At 38.4% G+C, this 23,202-nt stretch overlaps 1 protein-coding gene across 1 annotated transcript in view; it reads right to left on the bottom strand.

Annotated features, from left to right (window-relative positions):
- LOC104278480 (sorting nexin-24-like) overlaps positions 1-23,202 on the bottom strand; it is a gene marked incomplete at its 5' end in the record, with an annotated part of 60,659 nt that overhangs the window by 25,031 nt on the left and 12,426 nt on the right. The window contains 3 exons of the mRNA XM_009875467.1: positions 12,568-12,672; positions 20,581-20,664; positions 21,161-21,205. Coding sequence (XP_009873769.1) covers positions 12,568-12,672; positions 20,581-20,664; positions 21,161-21,205 — 234 coding nt within the window. The remainder of the gene's footprint in view (positions 1-12,567; positions 12,673-20,580; positions 20,665-21,160; positions 21,206-23,202) is intronic.

Here is a 23,202-nt window from a genome sequence, read left to right as displayed (position 1 = left end):
CTACTAGACAGTAACAAACACAAATGTTATAACGCAAGCAAGGCTTTCTTGAGCTTTAGATTCAATTGGAGTAAATCTTGTGCTCAGCTCTGAATTGCAGGGTATCTGATTTTCCCATGTCTTGTATTTCCTGAAGCATGTTGAAGGAGAAATGTACATACCAAAGGTGTCAAATAAAATTTAACACTCCCATAACAGAGATCTTGAAAAGAAACAGCTTTTAGTGGTTTTGTTGCAAGGAGAAACAAACAAGCCTAATTTCTGTATCACAGATAAAATTTCCCGTTGTGCATAGTGGTTACTCTCAACTCTCTTTTGTGGCATCAGTGCTCCTTACTGCTTTACGTAAAATTTGCATTTATTGATAATGCTGGTTTACTCTGACTGTTATACTCAGCTTTGAACTACCTGCTCTCAATTAATCTGTTCCACTCTTTGATAGCTTATTTATCAGATTGGGAAAGATAGATTTAATGGTACTTGCTGGAAACAAGTTCTTTAATTGGAAATACCAGAGTGTTTAGCTCACTTAGTGCTCTAGCAATTAAGGACAATTTGGAAAAGCTTTTTTTCCCCAACTATTGTCTCCTTGATTAGATATCCAAAGAAGCAGACAAAACAAATGACAATACCACCTAGCAATATTGGTTCAAATAAAAGCCCAGCAGCCAAATTACTTACTATGAGAAATGTGAACCATCCCCATCAATTCCAATGCTGTGTTACATTCATTTTGCTATATCTTTGCCTCCCAAGTAGTTAAGTGGCAAAATTTCTTTCAAAATGCATAGCTCCATGTCTGCCTCTATACAATTATCCCCGTCCACAAATAAGCCAAATCAACAGAAGAAATTATTTTTCTTGATTAAGCTCGCACATTTCTCTTGGGATGAAACAAAACAAACAATTAATCTTTCCTTATTTGTTCTCAGAAGAACCCGCATCCCTTAAATGTACAATAACCAGGGTACCTGTGGCAGGCAGTCGGCAGCAATTAGGCTTGTGCTGAAAATGAATGGACTAGAGTCAGAATGCCTAATCTGCTGAGAGTTTCTACAGGAGGGCAAGGTTAGACCAGGAAAATTCCCTTGCTGTGGAAACACTGTTAAAAATTACCACTTGACTTCAGCATAATTAACAAGGTTTGGGAATTTATATGAACTGAGTAATTGAAAAGAATTAGCAAGAGATATATACATTAATCTTCACCAGTTACAACATGCCTAATGAAATTAAAGGCTCTACTTCTACTTCACACTTTGTTCCTGCAAACTTTTTACACCTATGGAAGAAAAAGTATATTAGATAAAGACAATGATAGTTATGAGAAATTAAAAAAAACCTGCATCGCGAAGCCCTATTTTTGTATCAATACTTCTTGAAGATTTTCTTATACATAAATCATAGTATTTATCATAAGAAACTCTAATTTAAATGGTCATGTTTTTAAAGTCAACAGGAAAAATCTGTATCTGAATTATAAATTTAGGCATCATTCAGTAATATATTTGTTTGTAAAACTGCCCACACTTAAATTCAAGTCTGTCTGTCAAGACATTCTGCAATCAACAGTTTCAGTAAAATGAGCATTTTTACACTTAACAAAATCCGCATTATATTTGTATTACAGAGACAGTAAGCAGGTGAAAAGAAAAATAAGGGCAAGCTGTGCTGATGTGTGTGGAGACAGACAATGCCAGCAGAAGATAACAAGCATTTGTTACTCTTCTATGCTAACCATGAGCACAGGACCTTCTCCCCTTAGTTCAGTTCGAAATCCTTCATCCTATCCTTTAGAAAGGACACACGCAAGATTGCAAAAAAGCCAAGAAAATGGAGGACACACAAGGGAATTATATGTAGTGTAGGAGAGTCCAATTTACGGCAGGACCATAGGAGAAGGTGCACTCATCACCTTCCCACAACCTATCTGAGGAAGACTAGTTGTCTTCTCCTCTGCTCTCTTACTTGCTAATAGACTAAATTACTTGTTGCTTAAGCAGGACTTCTTGCAAAGATTTTTTCTGTCCCTGTCTTCTTTCCTTGTGACATCTCTAAAGTAAAAGTTCAAGAATTGCTGCTTATTTAAGTCAGTATCTTTCTGGTAAAACCCTGTGATTAGTTCATCATTTTTTTGTTAGGTTTGAGTGTTTTTTTTTTTCCCCCTTCTGAATAGTCTACACTAAATGCTATAAGCAATGCTACATAAAAGCATTACAATTATTATGGCATACTTCTAAGTGAAGAATTGTCAGGTGAAGTTTATCAATCAGCTTCCTTATGTGTAAGGATTTACTTAATGTTGCTTGTAGTATGATCCCATATTCCTTTTTACCCCTAGAATCAGTCCTTCATCCAAAGCACAGACTGGATTGTATTCAGTTATTCAGCATATATTAAATATTTTGTTTTCTTCCTCTCATCTCCAAACATGGCCTGTACCCTAAGTACAAATTCAAATCGTGCTATAAAGACAAATCATTCATTTCTTCAAGAACTTTCTTCCCAGTCCTTTTGTGCAGTTTATAGACGTGTAAAGAATATTAATTATTGGTCTGCATTCACACAAAACATGTAGACAAAAAACTACTATCAGACTGCACAAAGGCAATGATTTGGCAGACCTAGGTCTAAACTACATGCTAATTTAGTGCTGTACAGTACTCAACCATAGCAGAACATAGTGCATTGCACTACACACAGCAATAAAACACTTTCACTAGATTCTTTTCCTTCACTGGCAGGTAAGTAACTTCACAGTTTATTTTGAAGAAAAAGCCCTTAAGACTTGCTTTGAAAGTCCAATTTAAACAAGCTATAGTCATTTGTACAACAAAAAAAAAGAATTAGCTTATGTAAAACAACAAAGAATAGGAAATTAAAATATTTTTTAAATGTTGTAGATTGATTAAAAAGATGTGAGAAACTGAGACTTTACCATATTTCAGGCGGTGATAATAAAGACTCTGCAGGAATTACAACTCCCTTCTTCCTTTCTTACTTTACTACAACGGACAAAAATAGTTTGTATGTTGTTTTTTTGGTGTGGTTTTTTTTTCCCCTCAAAGAAGTTCTAGCAAATCTAGTAAATCACAGAATCACAGAATCACAGAATGTTAGAGGTTGGAAGGGACCTCTGAAGATCATCTAGTCCAACCTTCATCCCAGCATACCTAACCACTACACCATAGCCTTAAGTGCTAGATCTACTTTTTTTTTAAACACCTCCAGGGTTGGTGACTCCATCACCTCCCTGGGCAGCCTGTTCCAGTGCCTCACCACTCACTCAGTAAAGAACTTCCCCCGAATATCCAATCTAAACTTACCCTGACGCAACTTGAGGCCATTTCCCCCTGTCCTGTCATTAGTAATTAGAGAGAAGAGACCAGCACCAGCCTCACTACAGCCTCCTTTTAGGTAGTTGTAGAGGGCAATAAGGTCTCCTCTCAGCCTCCTCTTCTCCAGACTAAACAAACCCAGTTCCCTCAGCCGCTCTTCATAGGGCATGTTTTCCAGACCTCTCACAAGCCTTGTTGCCCTTCTCTGCACCCACTCCAGCACCTCGATGTCCTTCTTGTACTGTGGTGACCAAAATATTTATTAAGGAAAAAACTGAATGCTTACACATCAACTGTGGAGTTGCCTTCAGGATAAGGAAGGTGACCATTTTTTCATTCATTATGGCTAAATCAAATAAGCATCTTGTATTTTGTATTGCTGTAGAAGGAATCCTGGCTATTAGAACAAATGGCCATCCACAGACTATAGGGACCATAGCAGTATGCCAGCACTCGAGTTTTAATACTCCTAGTTCTACTCTAACAGGCTGTGCCATCTTAGGCAAAGAACTTTCTTTCTTTCTCTCTTCTCTTAAAATATCTTACAATTATTCTGAATATACACAGGTCATGACAGAGACTATTTCTTACTGTACAGAGACACACAATCAGTACATCTTGATGTGGTGAAAGTATGTGATACAATAGTGTTATGATATATGGTATAATGGAAAGAGAAAAAGTGCTTAGACATGGTTGCTAAACCTGTCATGACTTCTAGTATAAATTCTGCTTTTAAATGAGTAAAATTTGTTTTGATCAGCCCTAGCATGTAAGAGTGAAATGAGAGATAAGTTCAGGTAGGACAATTCTATACAGCAAAATCAAACAGATTATTAAAGAGGAAGGAAAAAATATGAAATGTAAACCACAATGTAGCACCATTTCAAAAGAGAAAACGTAACTCTTAAAACATAAACCAGGTAATTTTCCTAAGCATGCTTGAAAAATGCTTGGAATATATCTGCAGGAAACATTTCTGCAAAAGGACACTCTTAATAAATGGCTCTCCTTTCAATTATCTACAGAATTATTTTGCTTTCCTGTTTTCTCTTGCTTTCCTCCTCTTCTTAACAAATATGCAATCCTGCATGTGTCAAATACACTTCCTTAAAATCCACAGCAATCTGAAACCGGCAATGTATCCGTACCACCAAGGAAACATGTATGCACAACAGAATCTTAAAAAAGCTGGTCACAGCAATGATGGATTTAAGTTATTAACTGATCAAAAAAAGATGGATGGTGGTCTGCTTTTCTTAATCTACATCATCATCTAGATCTATTTAAAGATATGTGGTACACTAACTAACTTAGTTAAGGTTTCGATAAAATCAGTAGAATAATCTGCTCTGTTACATTGAGACTGTATCGATCAATAAAATCACTTGTACTAGGAAAGTACTGTTAAGTACTGACAATCCCAGCCATTAATATTATTTAACGCTCTGCTCACAATCTTTAATGAGGACAAAGAACATTTTGTCTTTTTATACTTATCATACCATTGCTTTTAGAGCTCCTTACAGGTATAGCTCAACCTTGATTACTGCAGACTAAATGGAGTTTGGGAAAGAAGACAATAATTCTGGATAATGGAGAGAATTTTCCATGTGATAAACATTGAAAATGTGGGTGATTCAACAGACTTTCCAGCAAAATATAGTTAAAACTTATTTCACTGAATCCAACTTCTACTTGCAACTTTCTAAGGCTAGGCTCATTCTTCCCAAAGTATTCACCTGCATTTAAAACCAAACTGGTTTCCAGAAACAGCAATCAGGAAGATAAGCATCTGTTCTGTCTTCTGGACTTGATGGGAATTATTTTTTTTTTCCTGCAAATAAGCCAGTTTGGTGTTAAATTAGTTAGAAATAGATCCCAGCAGTGAATGTGTATATAGGACAAAGGGAAGGACTGCCTCTGTAGAAACCTTTGTGGTGGTTAATGAATGACACAAGGAAGTCAAAGTGATTTCTACCCGGCTCAAGCTCTCAGAGTATTGTTAAACAGAAGCCTACTAGGAAAAACCCCACAGGTCAGGCATGCACAGAATAAGGAAGAGAAGAACAAAAATAGGCCCACATCACATTTTGCACAGAAGTTCTGTAGTTAAAACTTTCTTTTTCTGAGCTCAGCTTTTAAATACGTAGCTAATTATCTGCCATGCCTAAAGCTTTTGGTCTTAAAAGGAACTGGCCTTTACAAGTGGTCTTGCACAGTGGCATCTGACTTGCATTCCTCTTTATTATACCAATATGATTCAACGACGTAGTCTCAGCCATGTGATTCAATGTTTTTTCTTTTAAGAACAGTGTTTGTGATACATACAGGGCTCAGTTCATGAAAACATATTAATGTTTAAGCAAATCTAGTAACAAGCTGAGACCCAAGTATGTGTTTAATTACTTCGAGGACTATATAAGAAAGGCATAAATTTTCAAACCAAAGGTGCTTTTACCACTGTATGCTATCTCCAAAAATGGCTATAAATGGATACCAGGGAAGAGCATAAACGAGCAAGACTAACATAAAAGACATTTTCCTTCAATACTCTAGCAGCCTCAGAAGTTATTTCCAGCGTGAGGACTTTCTATGCTTGATATAAACTGCTCCTTCATGAACCTCTTCAGTCTTCCTCTGAATCAATTTAAAATTTTGTGTTCAGAACACGGTTTGGCAAAGACACACAGGTATGCAGGAATAACTAAATGTTTGATACAGAACAAATTTCTAACAACATAAAGGAAGAACAATTGTAATGAATATTAACACTGACAGAGTGGATAAACGTGATGAATGTGAACTACACAGAAAATCTGAACAGCTGAACAATCATTGAATAGTTCTAGTATCACTTTGCCATTACACTTCCAGAACTAAATTGTAACCAATTTGATCTATTTTTATTAGGCAAAAGCAAACAAATGTCTCCTAACAGTGCACGTACTACACACAGAGATCCCAGTATTTCTAAACAATATCGACACCACTGGTTCAAAAATGTCAGCAATACCCTTTTTTTTCTTCCTTAATATTGATAATGGAACATCAGACCTGTTCAGCTCCTTCAGATTCCTTCTGATCCTAGAGAACTATGTCAGCTTCAATAGACCCAAACCCCAAGATCTCCCTGTGTGTTTTTATGAAATCCTGCCTTTCACTCCACCTAGCAGAGTTCAAGCTGGCTTTTAGGTACTACCATGGGACATTTTTTCCTGCACTTCACAAAGAGAAAAGAAAAAGTGAAAAATCCCATGTATTACTATGGGTTTGTTTTCCCTACTTTCTGATCCTACTCCAGCAAAGACAGCTCTAAAGCAGTCTTTCAGCTACATTTACACAGGAGTATTCAGCTACTGAAAGGCAAAACTCCTACCAATGCACAATGTGGAGCACTTGCACACTGGCGTCAAGATTCTAGGTGGCTCTTCTTACAGCAGACACCTCTCCAGTCTTCTTGACAATGGACAAGGTTATAAATGACTAAGTTCATATTCCTCTTTGTTAGAATAACAAGAGTCCAACAGAAATTGAAACAGTTAAGTAGTAAAAAATTAATGAAACTTCCCACTAGGGGGGCAAAACCATTTTTTCCTCACAATGAGATTAAAAACCCTGAGAAATCAAATTATCTTGCTCCACATCATGATAGCGAAAAGGGGAGATGACTGACAATCAAAGAAAGCGTTTTCCTCAGTTGCAATACGAAGTGCTGTATTAGCTCTAAAACGCTCTGCACTGGAGTTCCCAAATCGATAAAAAGATCCTTTTATTATTTTAGGTTTTTTTAATGGCATCTAAAATTTTTATAAAACAACAGCACACAACTAGATCAGCTTAAAGGAAGACAGTTCAAAAGCTTTAGAATACAATTTGGATTGATGACTAAAACCAGAGAGGTTCTTCTCTGGGGCTAGGGAAGGTTATTTAATCCTTCCATCCAGATTTACTGATTTGTTCATACCCATTGTCCAGTCAGAAAAGGCTATTTATTTTATTTATTTAAACTTTAACACAAGGAATCTAGTATCAACACTTAATGAAGTAATTACAGAAAATCATCATGGCCCATGAAGAAATGACAATTTGGGACATATCTTCTGTAAGATAATTTTCCTTCTGCAGCACTAACTGCAGAAATAGCTCATCTGTCTTCAGTTTTTTGCAGTTCCTGTTGAACCGTTCTCCCCCAAAAAGTAAAAAAATGCAGTATAACAATGGGTGATTTTCTCCTTTATATTTCTGATGAACTCATTTATAAAGCAACTGCACATTATTCATCACTCCATCCACTGTTCTCCTAACTCCACCCTGCTGGAAACTAAGACCATTAAGGACTATAGGATTGGATTCTACTTTCCTAAAAAGCAAAATCATAACAGATATGGTTTTATTTATCTTTTTCAGGAAGGACTGATAGTTAAAATATTTTTAAAGAGAATTGCATTTTGAAAAATACTGAAATACAGGTCAAAGTGCTTCTCAGATGTTGAGATTATTTCCTTAAATGGAAACCAAATCTCTAGTCCAGTCTCGTAAACTCCATAATTCATTCTGAAGATCTGGATTCCTGAAACTGCTGGAATGCTGAAGTTCATCAAGTCTTCAAGTCTCACAGCCAAGCACCACTTTAACCAATCTTATCTCCAGGAATCAGGACTGGTCTCTTTGTAAAAAATTCATGAGTAAATAAAAGGCAAGTATGTTTTCTTGACCTCAGCTGACAGAGAAATATTAGTTCTACATATTAACTTTCGTTAGAGACATATAGAGACATAAAGACATACAGAACCTATGCAGATACAGACAGTTCAGAAGGTTTACAGCCCTCTTTTTCCTATTAAGAGTCTTGCCAGTCACAAGAATTTCTTTGGGTCACCCAGACCACAAGAAACAAGTTAGTATCCTAAACCTTGTAAAAAATAAGGGTCTCCTGCAAAATCTGTCTCCATAACCAAATCATTTCAGTGAAGACTAGGGGCAGCTACACAGTCTCATGCTGAGGTGTGGGTGCCACTTCACAGTGAATTCTGTTAACGATGCCTGTTATCTTGTTGGACTGATGATATCAGCAAATGATGAGATTTCTTCTGCCCAAGGGGGTTAGAAAATATCTATTCCATTGAACTTTAAAAGGCAGACCTGTCAAAGGGCAAGTCCCTGGGGCAGAAAGACTGGATGGCAATAACATCCAGTGTCAGCTTCTTGGGACAAGGATATGACCTAACTCCAAATCAGTAGAGAGCAGGTGGCTAGATCAAATTCTTCCCCATTACCAATTCACTGGAAATAAGCTCCATAAAAACTGCTCGTCCAAGAGTACATCATATAAAATCTATTTTTAACAAATACTGATCAGATTGACAATACAGCTGCAGCTGCTTCAATAACCAATTAGACGAGGTCCCTTCAGTGCTTCCCTTAGGAATCCCAACAATGTCTTCAATGTCCAAAATAAAACTCAACTACCTGCTCAGTTGGTTCATTCACAGGATGACTTACTGAACTCATACACAACAATCATTGTGCAGAAGGGACATTTCAAGCAAATGTATTTGCTGAGACTTACAGACATACTATCAAGAGTCACAGCCTTTCAAAGCAGGTCCAGTTGGCAGCTCTTCTCAAATTACAGGCTCCCAACACAATCAGCTACCTCAAATCTGTATCTTTCACCTTTTCCTAACACCAAACTCGTCAAGAAGCATATCAAGAGAAGACATTTTGTAACCATAAACAAATCATAGATAGACTATGATCTAATAGATAAGCTACGATCTAATACTACTACCAGAGAGATTTTTGTCAGCAGTAGTGTAATCCAATGATTTATTTTACTGATTTTAAATCAAAACCAGCTGGATTTTCATCTTGGCTGTACTACAAGCTAGAAGTTCAGGTATCAAATCAGTAACAATTCAGATATACAAATCACACATTAACTGATTTTGGTAACTCTTAACTGATAGCCACCACAAGGTAATCAGAGCTGGTTTAGATGTGTCCCACTGTCAGTAACAGGCATTTTCTTATTTTGTGAAGATTAAATCAGCTCAACTTAAGTCCTATGTATTGCAGGTTAACATCATGCATAGAGACAGTTACCACAGATCAGCAGAGGAGGAATAGCTTTCTTGCTTCATTCTAATTTGCCTGAATGCTTAGGGCCACACTGTCATTCACTTATCTTTGCATCTGTTTCCTCATTAATAAATTAATCCTTCTTTCCTCTCGTCAGTCAGTTCCTTGTTCTCAGTATTCACAAGGGCTCTGTATTATTGTTATACATGCAGTTGAATTACTGCACATACTAGTGCCTACTAGTCAATTGTTCCAGTGTTAAAAATGAAAGTTGTAAATTCTGGTCAAACTTGTAATATATGAAAGTGACTTAAAAATAATACAGATAAATCATTCTTTCCCAATTCCATGAAAAATGGTCTATAATAACAAGAAAAAAACCCCCACTAAACCTTTCAAAAACAATAGAAAAACAAGCTATCTGATGAATATTAACTGACAGTGGATACTGAAAAATTCAAGAAAATTACTCTTTGTGTTTCACAATTTAATAATATTTGGTTTATTCATAATTTTGCTAGTCTTCAGGGAGATACAGTGAAATGTTTCTTAGCTCCCACCCATCCACTCCAAGACTCAAACAACTCACACTGAAAGGATATCAGAGGGCGGTTTCATCATGAAAAGGTCACAAATAAGTAACAAGGTACTGGCAATTGCAGCACCTTCCAGCCCAGATGGGAATTTCTTGCTATCTCTTGCTGATACAAATCAATTATGCTATTCTAATTTCATGTAATTATTTTAATCTGCAATTAACTATAAAAGTCTACTTAATTAAAAATATATTAAGAACCCAATATGACTAGACCATGTCACATATGGGTCTGTATTTGACTGCTGTCTGCATAAAACGTTACTCCTTGCAGGCTCAGGTTTTCAAGATGCAATGTAAAATCTCAAGAAATGAGTATGTATTGCATAACACAAATTATTTGAATGTAATATCTGTGCAAAAGCTCAATCTCTGCATGAGTTTCTTGCTGTTAGTGAAAATACAGTTAACAACTAGCATTATTCCCTAATAGCTTACCAGCTGGCTGGCTACTAGTATCACCAGCGATTAGTGATGACAGTAGTTAAACTGCTCTTATGGATTAACTCTAATTAGTATCACTTGAAAATATGTTTGCAATATTTTATATACATGGTGTTGAATTAAAAACTCATCGTGTCTTCTGCAACTGTAGACTGTTCCTACACCGAGTCTTGGAAAATGCCTATTAAACGCACTATTGAAAACCTTCTGATAACTGAAGTGCCTTAATATGAACTTCTAATTGCCTAATATCAGGCTCTTGTTATTTCAAAAGTTAAAACTTCACTGATGATTTGGATATGCATATTAATGACTTTTGTTCTTGATTTAATTTAGTATGAACATTAGTACGGATATTACTTAGAGGCTTGTCATGTTTTAAGCAGATGACATCCATCAGTCCCTTCCAATCTAAACTACTGCATGTTCCTGTGACAGCCAATGGTAATAGAAGAGGGGAAAAGTTAATTTCATGTACAAGACTGTACAAGAACAAGAGCTGATGGACTCTTCCAGTAGAGGGAGATGTTCTTTTAAAGTTTATCAGCAATTAAAAAGTGCTAACCAATTTACCACTGTATCTTTTTAATAAAATCAAGCTCATAAGAGAAGTCACTAAATGTGCCTTGTTAGTGATCTTAGTGATATTCTCATGACAATCAGAAAAAAAAAAGATTCACGTCAAACAGCTGTAAGAGAAAAACATACTGATGATGGAGCAAGCTGTGCTGACAGCCGTCAAAATCAATCACGTCCTACTCCTTTTCAAATACAAAAGTCCCTCCAACAGCAATATGTTTTCACCCACACAATAGATGTAATTTCCAGATGCTACCGATGCTATAAATACCATGAAGCAGGAAAGAAAAAATATTACATTCTTGAATTTAACAATACTAACTACATATTAAACAATAATTATAAAAAAATATTGCCGGGATCACTCCCTCTGTCTCAGAACAAAATCTGAGCTGTGCTTTCCTCTTTATTTCAAAATTTATTTTTAAAAGTCTCACATCACACTGTAATTCTATTCTTCTCCTTAGGAAGTTTTCTTTTACAAACTTTCCTGAGAATCAGGGAGGTCCTGACCAGTGCAGGCTTCCACCTACTCTCTTTGAATGCAGCTCACTGAACGTTAGGTTGCAGTTCACCATTCTTCCAGTTGTGCCACTGCAACTGTGGATGATAACATAAATGAGATCTCTGAAATTTTTACTACTCTGATCTGAGTAAACATAGAATGCTCTCACTCTTGCCTTGCTTCCAAAACAATTATCTTTTGACTCAGGTAATTTCTATGATCCCTTTCAATAAAACAGCATCTGCATCAGTACAGTTGATGGTGCAGTGGACTGGGAACATGTCTAGAGGACTATCTTAATCTGGCTTTGTCACGAGAGAAATCAGCGTGAAACTACACTACAGGGCATTTTTAAAGCAATCAATCTGAGAGCAGAAATTCTGTTTATTCAAAAAGGCTGAGATTTATCATTAGTATATTTAGATGTCTATATGTCTGAGTCATTCCTGATGACTCCTCTTACAGTCTGTGGCAAAATCAGAACCCACCACAGAACCCAAACAGGTGGATCAGGAACTTTAAATGCAAGTTTCCAAAATGACTGATAAATATGGGATGGCAGGTGTTTTTTCCAACTAGATGAACAATTCAGATACAGGCATGTACAGTAAAGTGTTATTTATGTGATGAGCTGATTCTTCCATAGTCTATCTAAATAGAGGTGAGTTAAATAAAGTCTCCTTGTATTTCTTCTACAACACTCTTGATTGGTAAGGTCAGAACAACTTTGGAAAGAATAACACTATTTTCCCCATTTTAGGCACAGGAAATGAGGCACTAGGAGGTTCGCCAACGTCAGTCAGCAGCTTTTGCAAAAATCAGGAAAAATGTGCAAACCAGTCTTGACTTCTAGCTGCTACTCTTGCTAGGTGAGCAGAAATCATCACTACCAGTAAGTACACAGCTCATTTCCCATCTCTAAAATTGTGTATCAGTTCATACTTCACAGCTTCAAATGCTTTGGATATTACCATCTGAAATGGATGCCACTTTTATTTTCGCAATGCCAGGTGGAGACTCACCTGCAAGTACAACTCCAAGCCTTGCCGTCGCTGCTCCAGGACCTTGGGCACCCAGTTTCTCACATGCTTTGAAGGGATCTCAGGAGTTCTTATGAACTTCTTGAGCTGCAAACGAAAAGAAACACAGACAGAAACAAAGTACAATAGTGTGCCTTTAAATATGTTTATGTTAGACACGAGGCAGTAGAGGTAAAATAATCATGCATAAAAGACACAGCATGGCAATGAAGCTACACACCACCAGCTCACTGAAGTAACTGCATACTTCACACCTACAGATCCCTAAAAATCTCCACATTTAGCCACCCTGGACAGTGAAGCAGAACGCTACCAACATTTTGTTGTGACTCACAGCCTTAAAACAAAAATGCAACAACTACACAACAATACTTGAAATGAATCAACTGGAGATGATGCCTCACAATGTCACTGCAATGCAGCCACTCATTACCTTGATAAGTGCAGTGACAAAACAACACAGCAATTTCTAACTCTAGATTTAGACAACTACGAACAGGTGGGAGAAGTACAGGTAGAAGAGCTAACCATTTCTCTGCAGATGAGGCATGCAAAATATCTGTGCTCTCAAATTGCACCAGCAAATTGACAGTTGTGTTTAATATCTTGTATGGAGAAATAGCAAGATTGCCAATGAATATAGTTCCAAGAGAGGTCCATAACTACTTCTCTAAAGATTCCCACAAGAAAGCTTTTCTAGATATATATGGACATGTGTGTATGCATACGTATGAGTGCATATAGATAGAGAGAAACATACATTCCAATACTAAGATCTCCTTGCTAGAGCAACTTATTTTTTTCAAAACAAAATAGAATATTAATGTTTTCCTCAAAACTACAGAGAAAAATTATAACTAGAATATACTCCGTTGCATTCTAATAGAAGGTGACATTAGACATTCTTTCCGTTGCATATTGCCTCTGAGTAAATCTGAGGCAAGGAATGCAAGGAAAGAAACTCAAAATTGACTTTGACATGCTTACCCATAGGGGACTAAGAATTTACATTTCATCTTTGAGCTTGCTGAGATGTCACTATAGGAAAAAGCAATGCCAACGTATCAATGTCTTTACAATCACAAGTAACAAAGCTGCGGCAAGAAAACCTCAATTGCTCTGGAAATATTTCGCAACGTCCTTATTTCTTAACAGTGCTAAATTACAATTAAACGTGAAGTGAGGAAAAATAGCCCACCAAAACAAAACCCCAGCCTGTGTATTTTTCTTAAAGTGAGAATATAACCCCCCTTTTTTTCCTTTAAACTGGTCAAGAATGTTGAAGTAGCTGTGGTTACAGCTGTTGCAAACCATGACAGCACCTGCAGATGCGTAATAAAGGAGGAGACTACTTCAGATGAGGGGAGACAAATCTGAAACCATCCAAGTGTTCACCAAGACCTAGTTGCTTATGTGATAAATACTCCGTGGCTGGTACCTCAGCTGCTGATTAACAATCCTTTTGTGCTCCATGGCCCTGTTATATAAAGCATCCAAAACACAGTGGCTTAAATGTGCATGCACAGGTACTGTGTTTAGCTATAAACACATGCTATACAGATGTACAAAGAATAAATAACAAGCCCACTTTCCTATGCTTACACTAATCCAATAAATATTCCAAAAAGTGATCACTACAATGTCAAAGAATATTAAGCAAATCTATGTATGTGTAAGGTATATTGCTTCACAATGCTGTCCCTACACATGAAATATTTATCTTGTCTGTAACATCGTCCTGTCCTTAACACTGACCTAATACCTATTTGACATACTGTAGCTTCTATTTCCCACAAGACTAAAGGATGACTCAAATTATCAAGAATTATTTCTCCAAGTGTGAAAAGTCAATGATTTAGAGTGTACACTAATTATTCTAAAATTACAAATAACTTGCAAAACAACATGTGTAAAACTTAAGATTTCTGTAGGGAGTGGAACATCTCCCTTCTGAGGAGAGGCTGAAGGAGCTGGGTCTCTTTAGCTTGGAGAAGAGGAGGCTGAGGGGTGACCTACCTACTGTAGGTGATCCTGCTCTGGCAGGGAGGCTGGACTAGATGATCTATTGAGGTCCCTTCCAACCCCTAACATTCTGTGATTCTGTTATTTCACTGTAGTAGTTTTAACACTGTCACCTTTAGCATTCTGGTATCTAAAAAGAACTGCCAATATTTAAAACCATAAAGGAAAAAAAGTATAAAAAGTAATTAGGGAATAAACACAAATAAATGGTTGTATCTTTAACTGTTATACACATAGAAAGAATTTATTTATTTCTAAAAAACTCTCCATATGAGAATAATATAACTTTTAACCAGACTTGAATGCAAAACTGCAATGTGAACGGTTCATAACCTGAAAGGCCTGGTTTGTTATTCATAACCAGGGCAGAGTATAATGGTCTATGCAAACTATTTCAGAAAAGCCAACAGCAGTGAATGGTTTCTGTCAAGGGAATAGTTTGTACTCCTGGAGTAAGAGATCTTGAATAAACCTTTTCCACTACAGCCAGATTGCACAGGAACATGGGTTTTACTTTTTATACAGAATCATAGAATCATGGAATTTCACAGAATCATAGAACAATTTTGGTTGGAAGAGACCTTCAAGATCAACTCCCACCACTGTCCCTCAGCACAACATCCTCCAGCCACGGCAACTCAATCACCTCCCTGAACCTCCCCTGCTGCAATTTACATCCATTCCCCTTGTCCGATCCTCTCCACTAGGGAGAACAGACCAACGCCCGCCTCACTACAACCTCCCTTCAGATAACTGTAGAGAGCGATGAGCTCTCCCCTCAGTCTCCCCCAGGCTAAACAGCCCCAGATCCCTCAGCCTTTCCTCATAGGACATATGTTCCAAATCCTTTACCCTTTTCCAGCTTGGCAGCTGCCTCTGTACCCTCTCCAGCACCTCAATGTCCCTCTTGCAGTGAGGGACCGAAAACTGGACACAGCACTCGCGGTGAGGCCTCACCAAAGCCGAGTACAGGGGCACGATCACCTCCCTGCTCCTGGTGACAGCACCATTCCTGACCCAGGCCAGGATGCCGTTGGCCTTCTTGTCCCCCTGGGCACACTGCTGGCTCATGTCCATCAACACCCCCAGGTCCCTCTCTGCCTGGCAGCTCTCCAGCCACTCCTCCCCAAGTCAGAAGGGCTGAACCCAAGAAGGAGAAAAATATAGATGTATTCTTGTAAATGGCTTTGTTTAAAAAAGAAAATTAATCAAAACAGTCATTCTGATGAATTAATAATGTCCTATATGAGCAATGGAGTCCTCTTTTCTCCGCATGATGCCAGTGAAGCATGTCCTTCTCCAGAGAAAGGCACAATCTCTCTTCAGCCTCTAGTCCCATTTTGTACCATGGCTGTTCTAGAGAAGCTTTGTTTCTCCTGCTCACCACAGATACCTCCAGCACTAAGGGCACCTTGAATATGCAGTAAGTCTAAAGATGCCTTTCCAATTGCCATGTACTCAAGTAATTTAGAGTGAAACTTACATTTCAAATTAAAGTGGAAAAGAGGAACAGAAAACAAATACGCTATTGGCATGCTGAAAGCAAATTGGTACTTGGATCCAAGTATAAATAGCATCACATGGGATGTGAACAAATTGTTCACAAAGAACAACCTAGATACAAGTTCAAAATACTGTTCTCCAGTAAAAAAATGGTCAAATGTACACCTTACTTTTTAAAGAATGTTGAGATTTTCTGCTCTAACAGAAAACAGAGCAGAAAGAGTAAAACTGTACACTGTATTACCAGAGACCACTTTCTCCAGGATTTCGGTAACATTAAATCACTAAGAAGGGTCCAGAGCACAAGCTGTTCAACCAGGTTCACTGACATTTTACAACAATTTCAAGAAGTAAGACCTAAAAAAAGAGGTATATTTTTTGCCAAAATATGCTGGATGCTTTGCATCTCTACAGTGAACAAATAAAAAAAAGTCACTACAAATTTCACAGAGCTATATAAACAGACAGGAAGAAGATGAGGATAAAGATGAAACAAATTGAAGAGTAGTGCAAAGTGTCTGGTTAGAACACCAGTTTTTCAGGTTTGTTTATTTTGTTGCTATTTCTGAAGACAGAGACAAAGGTACCATCATTTGTGTTTCTTCTGGTGTTCTAAGGAGAAATCTCTGTAAAGGGAGTTGCTGCAGAGGAAGCAGCACAGAAGGAGAAAAACCTGAGAAAGAGACTGCAGTCATTCATTACATTTGTGTGGAGGAATTGTGCAACTCCCGAATTACACTGAAATTAGACAACAAGGGGAAGGAAAAAAAAAAGGGGGGGGCTTCGAAGCTTTCTTTGCCTCAGTCTTTAATAATACTGATAGACCTCAGGATGTCCAGTCCCCTGAGTCAGCGGACCATTAGTGTGGGAATTGAGAATTTCCAGTTGTGGACACTGAAATTTTAAGAGAGCAGCTGTATTAGCTGAATGTTCACAAGTCCATGGGGTGCAGTGGGATTCACCTGAGTACTGAAGGAGCTAGCAGATGTTATGGCAGGAGCTCTCTCAATCATTTACCATACATCTTGGGAGTCTGAGGAGGTCCTTGCTGACTGGAAGCTATCCAGAGTTATGCCAGTTTACAAGAAGGGAATGAGAGAAGACCCAGGGATCTACAGATGTGCTAGGCTAACCTCAGTTCCTGGAAAAACTATCATATTGCATACTACTGAAAGGCATTTAAAGAACAATGCAAATACTAGATACAGTAAACATGGGTTCACAAAGGGAAAGTGCTGTTTAACTAATTTGATATCCTTCTATGATAAGGTCACCCACCTCTTGCATGAAGGGAATCATAGAATCATTTTGGCTGGAAAAGACCTTTAAGATCATCAAAAGTTGTGAATGTGGTTTTTCTGGATTTTAGTAAGCCTTTGAATGCCATCCCTCATTTTTCTGGACAAGTTATCCAGCTGTGAGATAAGCAGGTTCATGGTGCACTGGGTGAAGAACTGGTTGAAGGGCAGATCTCGAAGTGTTGCAGTGAATGGGGTTATAATCTGGGGGTGACCAACCGCCAGTGGTGTTCCTCAGGGCTGAATCCTAGGGCCAGTATTCCCTAGACAACGTGTTTCTTAATGATCTGGATGTAGGAGTTGAACACACCATTAGCAAGTTTGCTGATGATATGAAGCTGGGAGGTGATGTCGACTCTCTTAAGGAATACGAGGTCTTGCAGAGGGATCTAGACAGACTGGAGCACTGGGCAATTATCAGTGGTATGAAATTTAACAGGAACAAATGCCATACTCGGCACATGCTAGGTGCAGATATAAATTGGGAGAGATACGGCTGTGGAGAAGCTGTGCAGAAAGGGATCTAGGGGTGCTGGTCAGCAGCAGGCTCAATGTGTGTACCCTGGCAGCCAAGGGGGAAAACCCTGGGGTGCATCAAACCCAGCCTGATGAGCAGGTCGAAGGAAGTGACTATTCCACTGTACTCAGCATTGGTGTGGCATTACCTTGACCACTGTATGCAGGCCTGGGCCTCACAACTTAAGAAGGATGTGAAGGTGTGTGAAAGCATCCAGAGCAGAGTAAAAAAGCTAGTGGAAGGCTGGAAGGCATGTCCTGTGAGAAGTGCCTGAGGACTTTTGGTTGGTCCTGCCTGGATGCAATCGAGTGTAACTTGCTACAGGCAATTCTGCTTTAGCAGGAGGGTTGAACTAAACAATCTCTAGAGGTTCCTTCCAGTGATTCCATGATTGTGTGACCTGTGCTCTCCCAGGGCATGTCCCCGCGGAGCACATCGCCTTGCGAGTTGGTGGTGTTACAGAGAGACGTCAGCAGAATTATTAGTTCTAGTCCACAGCTGGAAGGGTCACGATCCCCCAGGCAAAATCAGCGGCTCCCACAAGCTCCACAAAGGCCAAAGGAATACCATGTGCCATTCTGTGGGCAGTTTTGGGCCCCCAAATTTAAGAGGATGTCAAGGTATGACAAGGTGAATACATCCAGAGGAGGGCAACTAAACTGGTGAAAGGGCTGGAAGGCATGTCCTACGAGGAGCAGCTGAGGACTTTGGGTTGGTCTAGCCTGGAGAATAGGAAGCTGAGGAGTGACCTTATTGCTCTCTGCAGCGTCCTGCAGAGGGGAAGCGGAGAGGGATGTGCTGAGCTCTTCTTCCTGGGACCCAGAGAGGGGATGCCCAGGAATGGTTCAAAGCTGCATCAGGAGAGGTTCCAACTCGACATTAGGAAGCACTTCTTTATCGAGACGGTGGTCAAACACTGAAGTAGTCATCAATGCCTCATGCCTGTCAGAGTTTATGAGGCCTTTGGACAATGCCCTCACTAAGACACACCTGAATCAAAACAGTAATTTCTGGTTAGCTCTGAATAGGTCAGGTAGCTGGACTGGATGATTGTTAGGTCCCTCGTTGCAGCTTAAACCTATTCTATTCTATTCTATTCTATTCTATTCTATATTCCATCCTATTCCTATTCCTATTCCCATTCCTATTCCTATTCCTATTCCTATTCCTATTCTTATTCTACAGGAGACAATCTACTTGGGTAGGGTGCATCTAAATCCTCATTTTCCCCTCTTAATGTTTCCTAACTTATTTAGTTATATAATCTCTACTCACCTGCTTTACTTTCAATGGCAGCATTATTTTCAAACATAAAATAAAGCATGTGTGTATTGCAAGGCTTGGTGGTGGGTGAGTGAATTTTATTACTAGTTCTAACACTTGCTCATGTGGTATCACATTCAATGTGAACACAAGAAAAAAAATATCTGAGATCTATTTGAATTAAAATGACAAAGAAAGAAATTAGTATTAAGTAGTGGCAGCTGATACCACAACAAGAAGACAAAAAAAACAAGGACTAGCACATCTTGCAGTAAAGCAAAAAAATTTTTTTTTTATTTTTGAGTGCTAACAAACAGATGGCTTTTTGTTGACCCAAGTTTGCTTATACCCATACACCATATAAGGCTAGCAAAATCCATCCTCTCTGCCACTAGGATAATGATTCTTCCCTGAAAAAGATGATTTCTGAGCTGAATCAGGGCCACCAGCAAATGTACAGATGTGGGTAAGGTGTGCTGACACAGCAGTGGCAGGAGCTGTAGATGTGTGCCTGTGTGCCTCTCTGTCATTTGCAGCTTTGTGATGCTGAAGGCAAGCAGCATCAGCCAAAGCAGCTGAGCGTGCACACACTCACTCCACTGCCACTGAGAGCTACAAACCAGCAAATGTTCGGTTGACCCAGGTCCTAGGAATGAAAGACTGAGGCTCTTCACCACTGCCCCAGCTGCTGGAAATGACCTTCAATGCTTTTCCAGAACTGTCCTTCACAGTATTTGGCCTCCATAAGGCAGAAAAAATGTAAACTTGCCTTTCAGCTGCACACCAGTATCATCCAGTTTAGCTTGGAGAAGAGAAATCATACTTTTAACAGTGATTAAAACAATGTAAAGAACCATTAGTAGATAACCAGTCTTGAAAGTACTGGGTTCTCTTCTACATATTTTATACCACGTTCATTATATGAAGCCCAGCAGAGTGAAATGGTCTACTTGGTCTTTTTCATGTCCAGTCTCTTGGTGTATACAAGTTGTTTCCTCAGCTTTACATCTATCAGGTTTGCAGCAGAATTTATAGAACTGACAAATTATTTGCCTAACTGGATAAAACCCCAAAATGTTATTTATTTGCTATAGGAATGTGGTTATTTTGTGATTTTAGAAGAAGAAAGAAGACATACTACAGAAAGCATTGTAGCAATACAGCATGTCAACATTAATCAAGAAGAAAAAGAGACGTTAGTAGCATCTGAGAAGTCATCATCCCTTTCCACAAAACAGAGAAGAAACCAAGTTTTTTGGAAACTCCTTTTCAGAGACATGAATCACAAGAAGTATTTAAGAGAAACCATGTATAGTAACCATTTCAGGAGAGAAGAAAACATCATAACTAAGGCAAAACAAAGACAAATCTTGTAAAGAAAGAGATCATTACCTTTTTATGAAGTGCATGAAATTCACTATACCTCTTCTCCACAAAATGCTTCCTTCCACTCATTAGCACCTCTATTTTAAAGACCTGAAAATTATAAATAATAAAAAGAAGATTAATGTTACTTGCATAAACAGTTCTGTGACATGGTTGTGACTGCACATTTTCCTGTGGATATTACAGTAGGTAGTCAAAAAAGCCCTGTGAACGCTCATGAGGCACAGAAGAACAACAATTAATGGGAAGTATGGCTGAATTTTCTGTTAACTTTGTTCAACAGACACACAAAAAGAAAAGTCAAGCTTGGACTGTATACTGCACATTAAGAACAAAGCATTAAAATATTCCCTTTCAGAAATATTTAATGCTTTTTAGGAAAGCTGAAAAAATATTTTTAAAAGATGATGGTAGGAAGAAAAAAAAGAGAAAAGTCAGAAAGATTCATTCTTCCTCCCTCTTACAATACGGCATACTGACACACACATGTTCAGTAAGAACTGGATAACAGCTACAATACATTATGCCTGGAAAATGAGAAGTAAATGCAAACACTGTATCATAAGTTAATTTCCTCATCACTTACAAATTCATCTGTAGTCTCAATTGAGTTTGTGCTACTATTTACACCCTAGGAAAAAAAGACAACAAAAACCAACAAAAGAACCCAAACATGGCAAATGCTTGTTTTCTTTGTATGATACATGTGACAGCTTTTGTTGCTGCCTCTGGAAGGTTGAAAGGCCAGGAGAAGAAGCTCTCTGGATCCACTAATTAGCAGTCACTAGTATGACATTTTCCTGATTCTCAGGTCACCAGGTCAGTTCTGAGGGCAAGTGATGAGAAATATTTTGAAGTACTCAGGAAAACACGGTCTATTAAATGAAGACAAAATCAGCAGAAAAGCAATTCAGAAAAGGTGCCTGGCCTATCTAGGAGTTCTTTGTTTTCTGTTTTGCTCAGAAAACGCTGGAAATAATTATTTCCAGGACAATGAGAGACATTGTTCAGGACAGATGATTACATCAAGACCCAAGACTAAGGCCAAATAAAAAGTTCTTTGAAATAAATTTGCAAACAGTGTTTATGCCTGAATGCAGAAAAAAGGGATTCCTGTCACAACATTCTCAGCTAGCATTGATCTGAGCAAACATACAGAAACCATGTTGGATAAACACATTCTATTGTCCACTAGAACTTGCCTTCCAAACAGGTCAAAATGCTATGGTTTTCACCAACTAGCCAAACCACACCAGAAACAGTCAGCATCTTATTTAATCCAGACAGAAATGCATCTAGCTTTGTTTGAATGCAGCATGGATGGGACTGCAGTCATTTCACACCGATGTTCACATTACTAAAATTAGTTCAGATCATCGTAATAACTTGTGCTATATTCTACCTCTTTGAAAAGAGCTATTTCTGAGTCCTAATTGCTGCGAGCAGACAACCTTATTTGGGTGCATTGATTATTTTTTTCCCCTCTCTATTTAGACCATTTTGGTAGAACAGCTATTGGCTATTAAACAATTTTCCACTACATGTGAAAAAACTCTAAGGCACCATTAGGAATATCTTGTAAGTTCAGAACTGTAAAGAGAATCAGATGCAAAAAAAAAATAATCAATGTAGGCTTTTTTCTTTACTTGAGATCTAACATCCTAATTATATGAGAAGAAAGCATTATTTACATTTTATATTCTATACACTGCATGAAAGAAATAGTTCTGCAAGGAACAAAATGCTTTGGATTGCACAGGAAACTGCTTGGCAGTGAGTTTGAAGAATAACTTGGTAGGAAGGATGGTTAACAGACTAGGAAACCAGTTAAGTTAAGAGTGACCATGAGTCACTAGTTAAGATGTTGCACAACAGTTTTGAATTAATCTGATACTAAACATTCAGGAATCAAGAGAAACTCATAGCATCCACTCACACCTCTGTTAGTTTAGCAATTCTCTGGGCAACAGGGTTTGCCAAGAACTTCGGAGAAAACTAGGGGGCTCCTGCCTCAGCTGTAAGCACTCCCTTGACAGGTAACTTTCTTGTGAATTGTGGCTTGGCTTCTGCAGACCCATTTTGGTTTTAGGCATACATGTGCAGCTTCAGAGAAATGTCTTTCTCTCTGGCATCTATAAACCCATCATTTCATAAAGGAGAACAGTTAGAATATGGGGAAGAAAGGAAATACAAAATCCCCCATGTACCTTCTTTTCAAAGCACATGTCTATTTTGTTCTGTTTCATCACTGTTTAAGGAATTACAGAAATGGCTTCACAACACCAAAAAGTATCATAGAATCACAGAATGTCAGGGGTTGGAAGGGACCTCAAAAGTTCATCTAGTCCAGCTCCCCTGCCAGAGCAGGATCACCTACAGTAGGTCATACAGGAACGCGTCCAGGCGGGTTTTGAATGTCTCTAGAGAAGGAGACTCCACAATCTCCCTGGGCAGCCTGTGCCAGGGCTCTGTCACCCTCACCGAGAAAAAGTTTTTCCTCATGTTTTGTGGAACCTACAATGTTCTAGCTCGCACCCGCTGCCCCTTGTCCTTGGACACCACCAAAAAGAGCCTGGCTCCATTCTCCTGACACTCCCCCTTGAAGTATTTACAAACATTTATGAGATT

The sequence above is a fragment of the Apaloderma vittatum genome, unplaced genomic scaffold (assembly GCF_000703405.1).
Source record: "Apaloderma vittatum isolate BGI_N311 unplaced genomic scaffold, ASM70340v1 scaffold5798, whole genome shotgun sequence".
Classification (NCBI taxonomy): Eukaryota; Metazoa; Chordata; class Aves; order Trogoniformes; family Trogonidae; genus Apaloderma; species Apaloderma vittatum.
The sequence above is the reverse complement of the archived record's forward strand: the minus strand, read 5'-3'. Positions and strand labels throughout refer to the sequence as shown.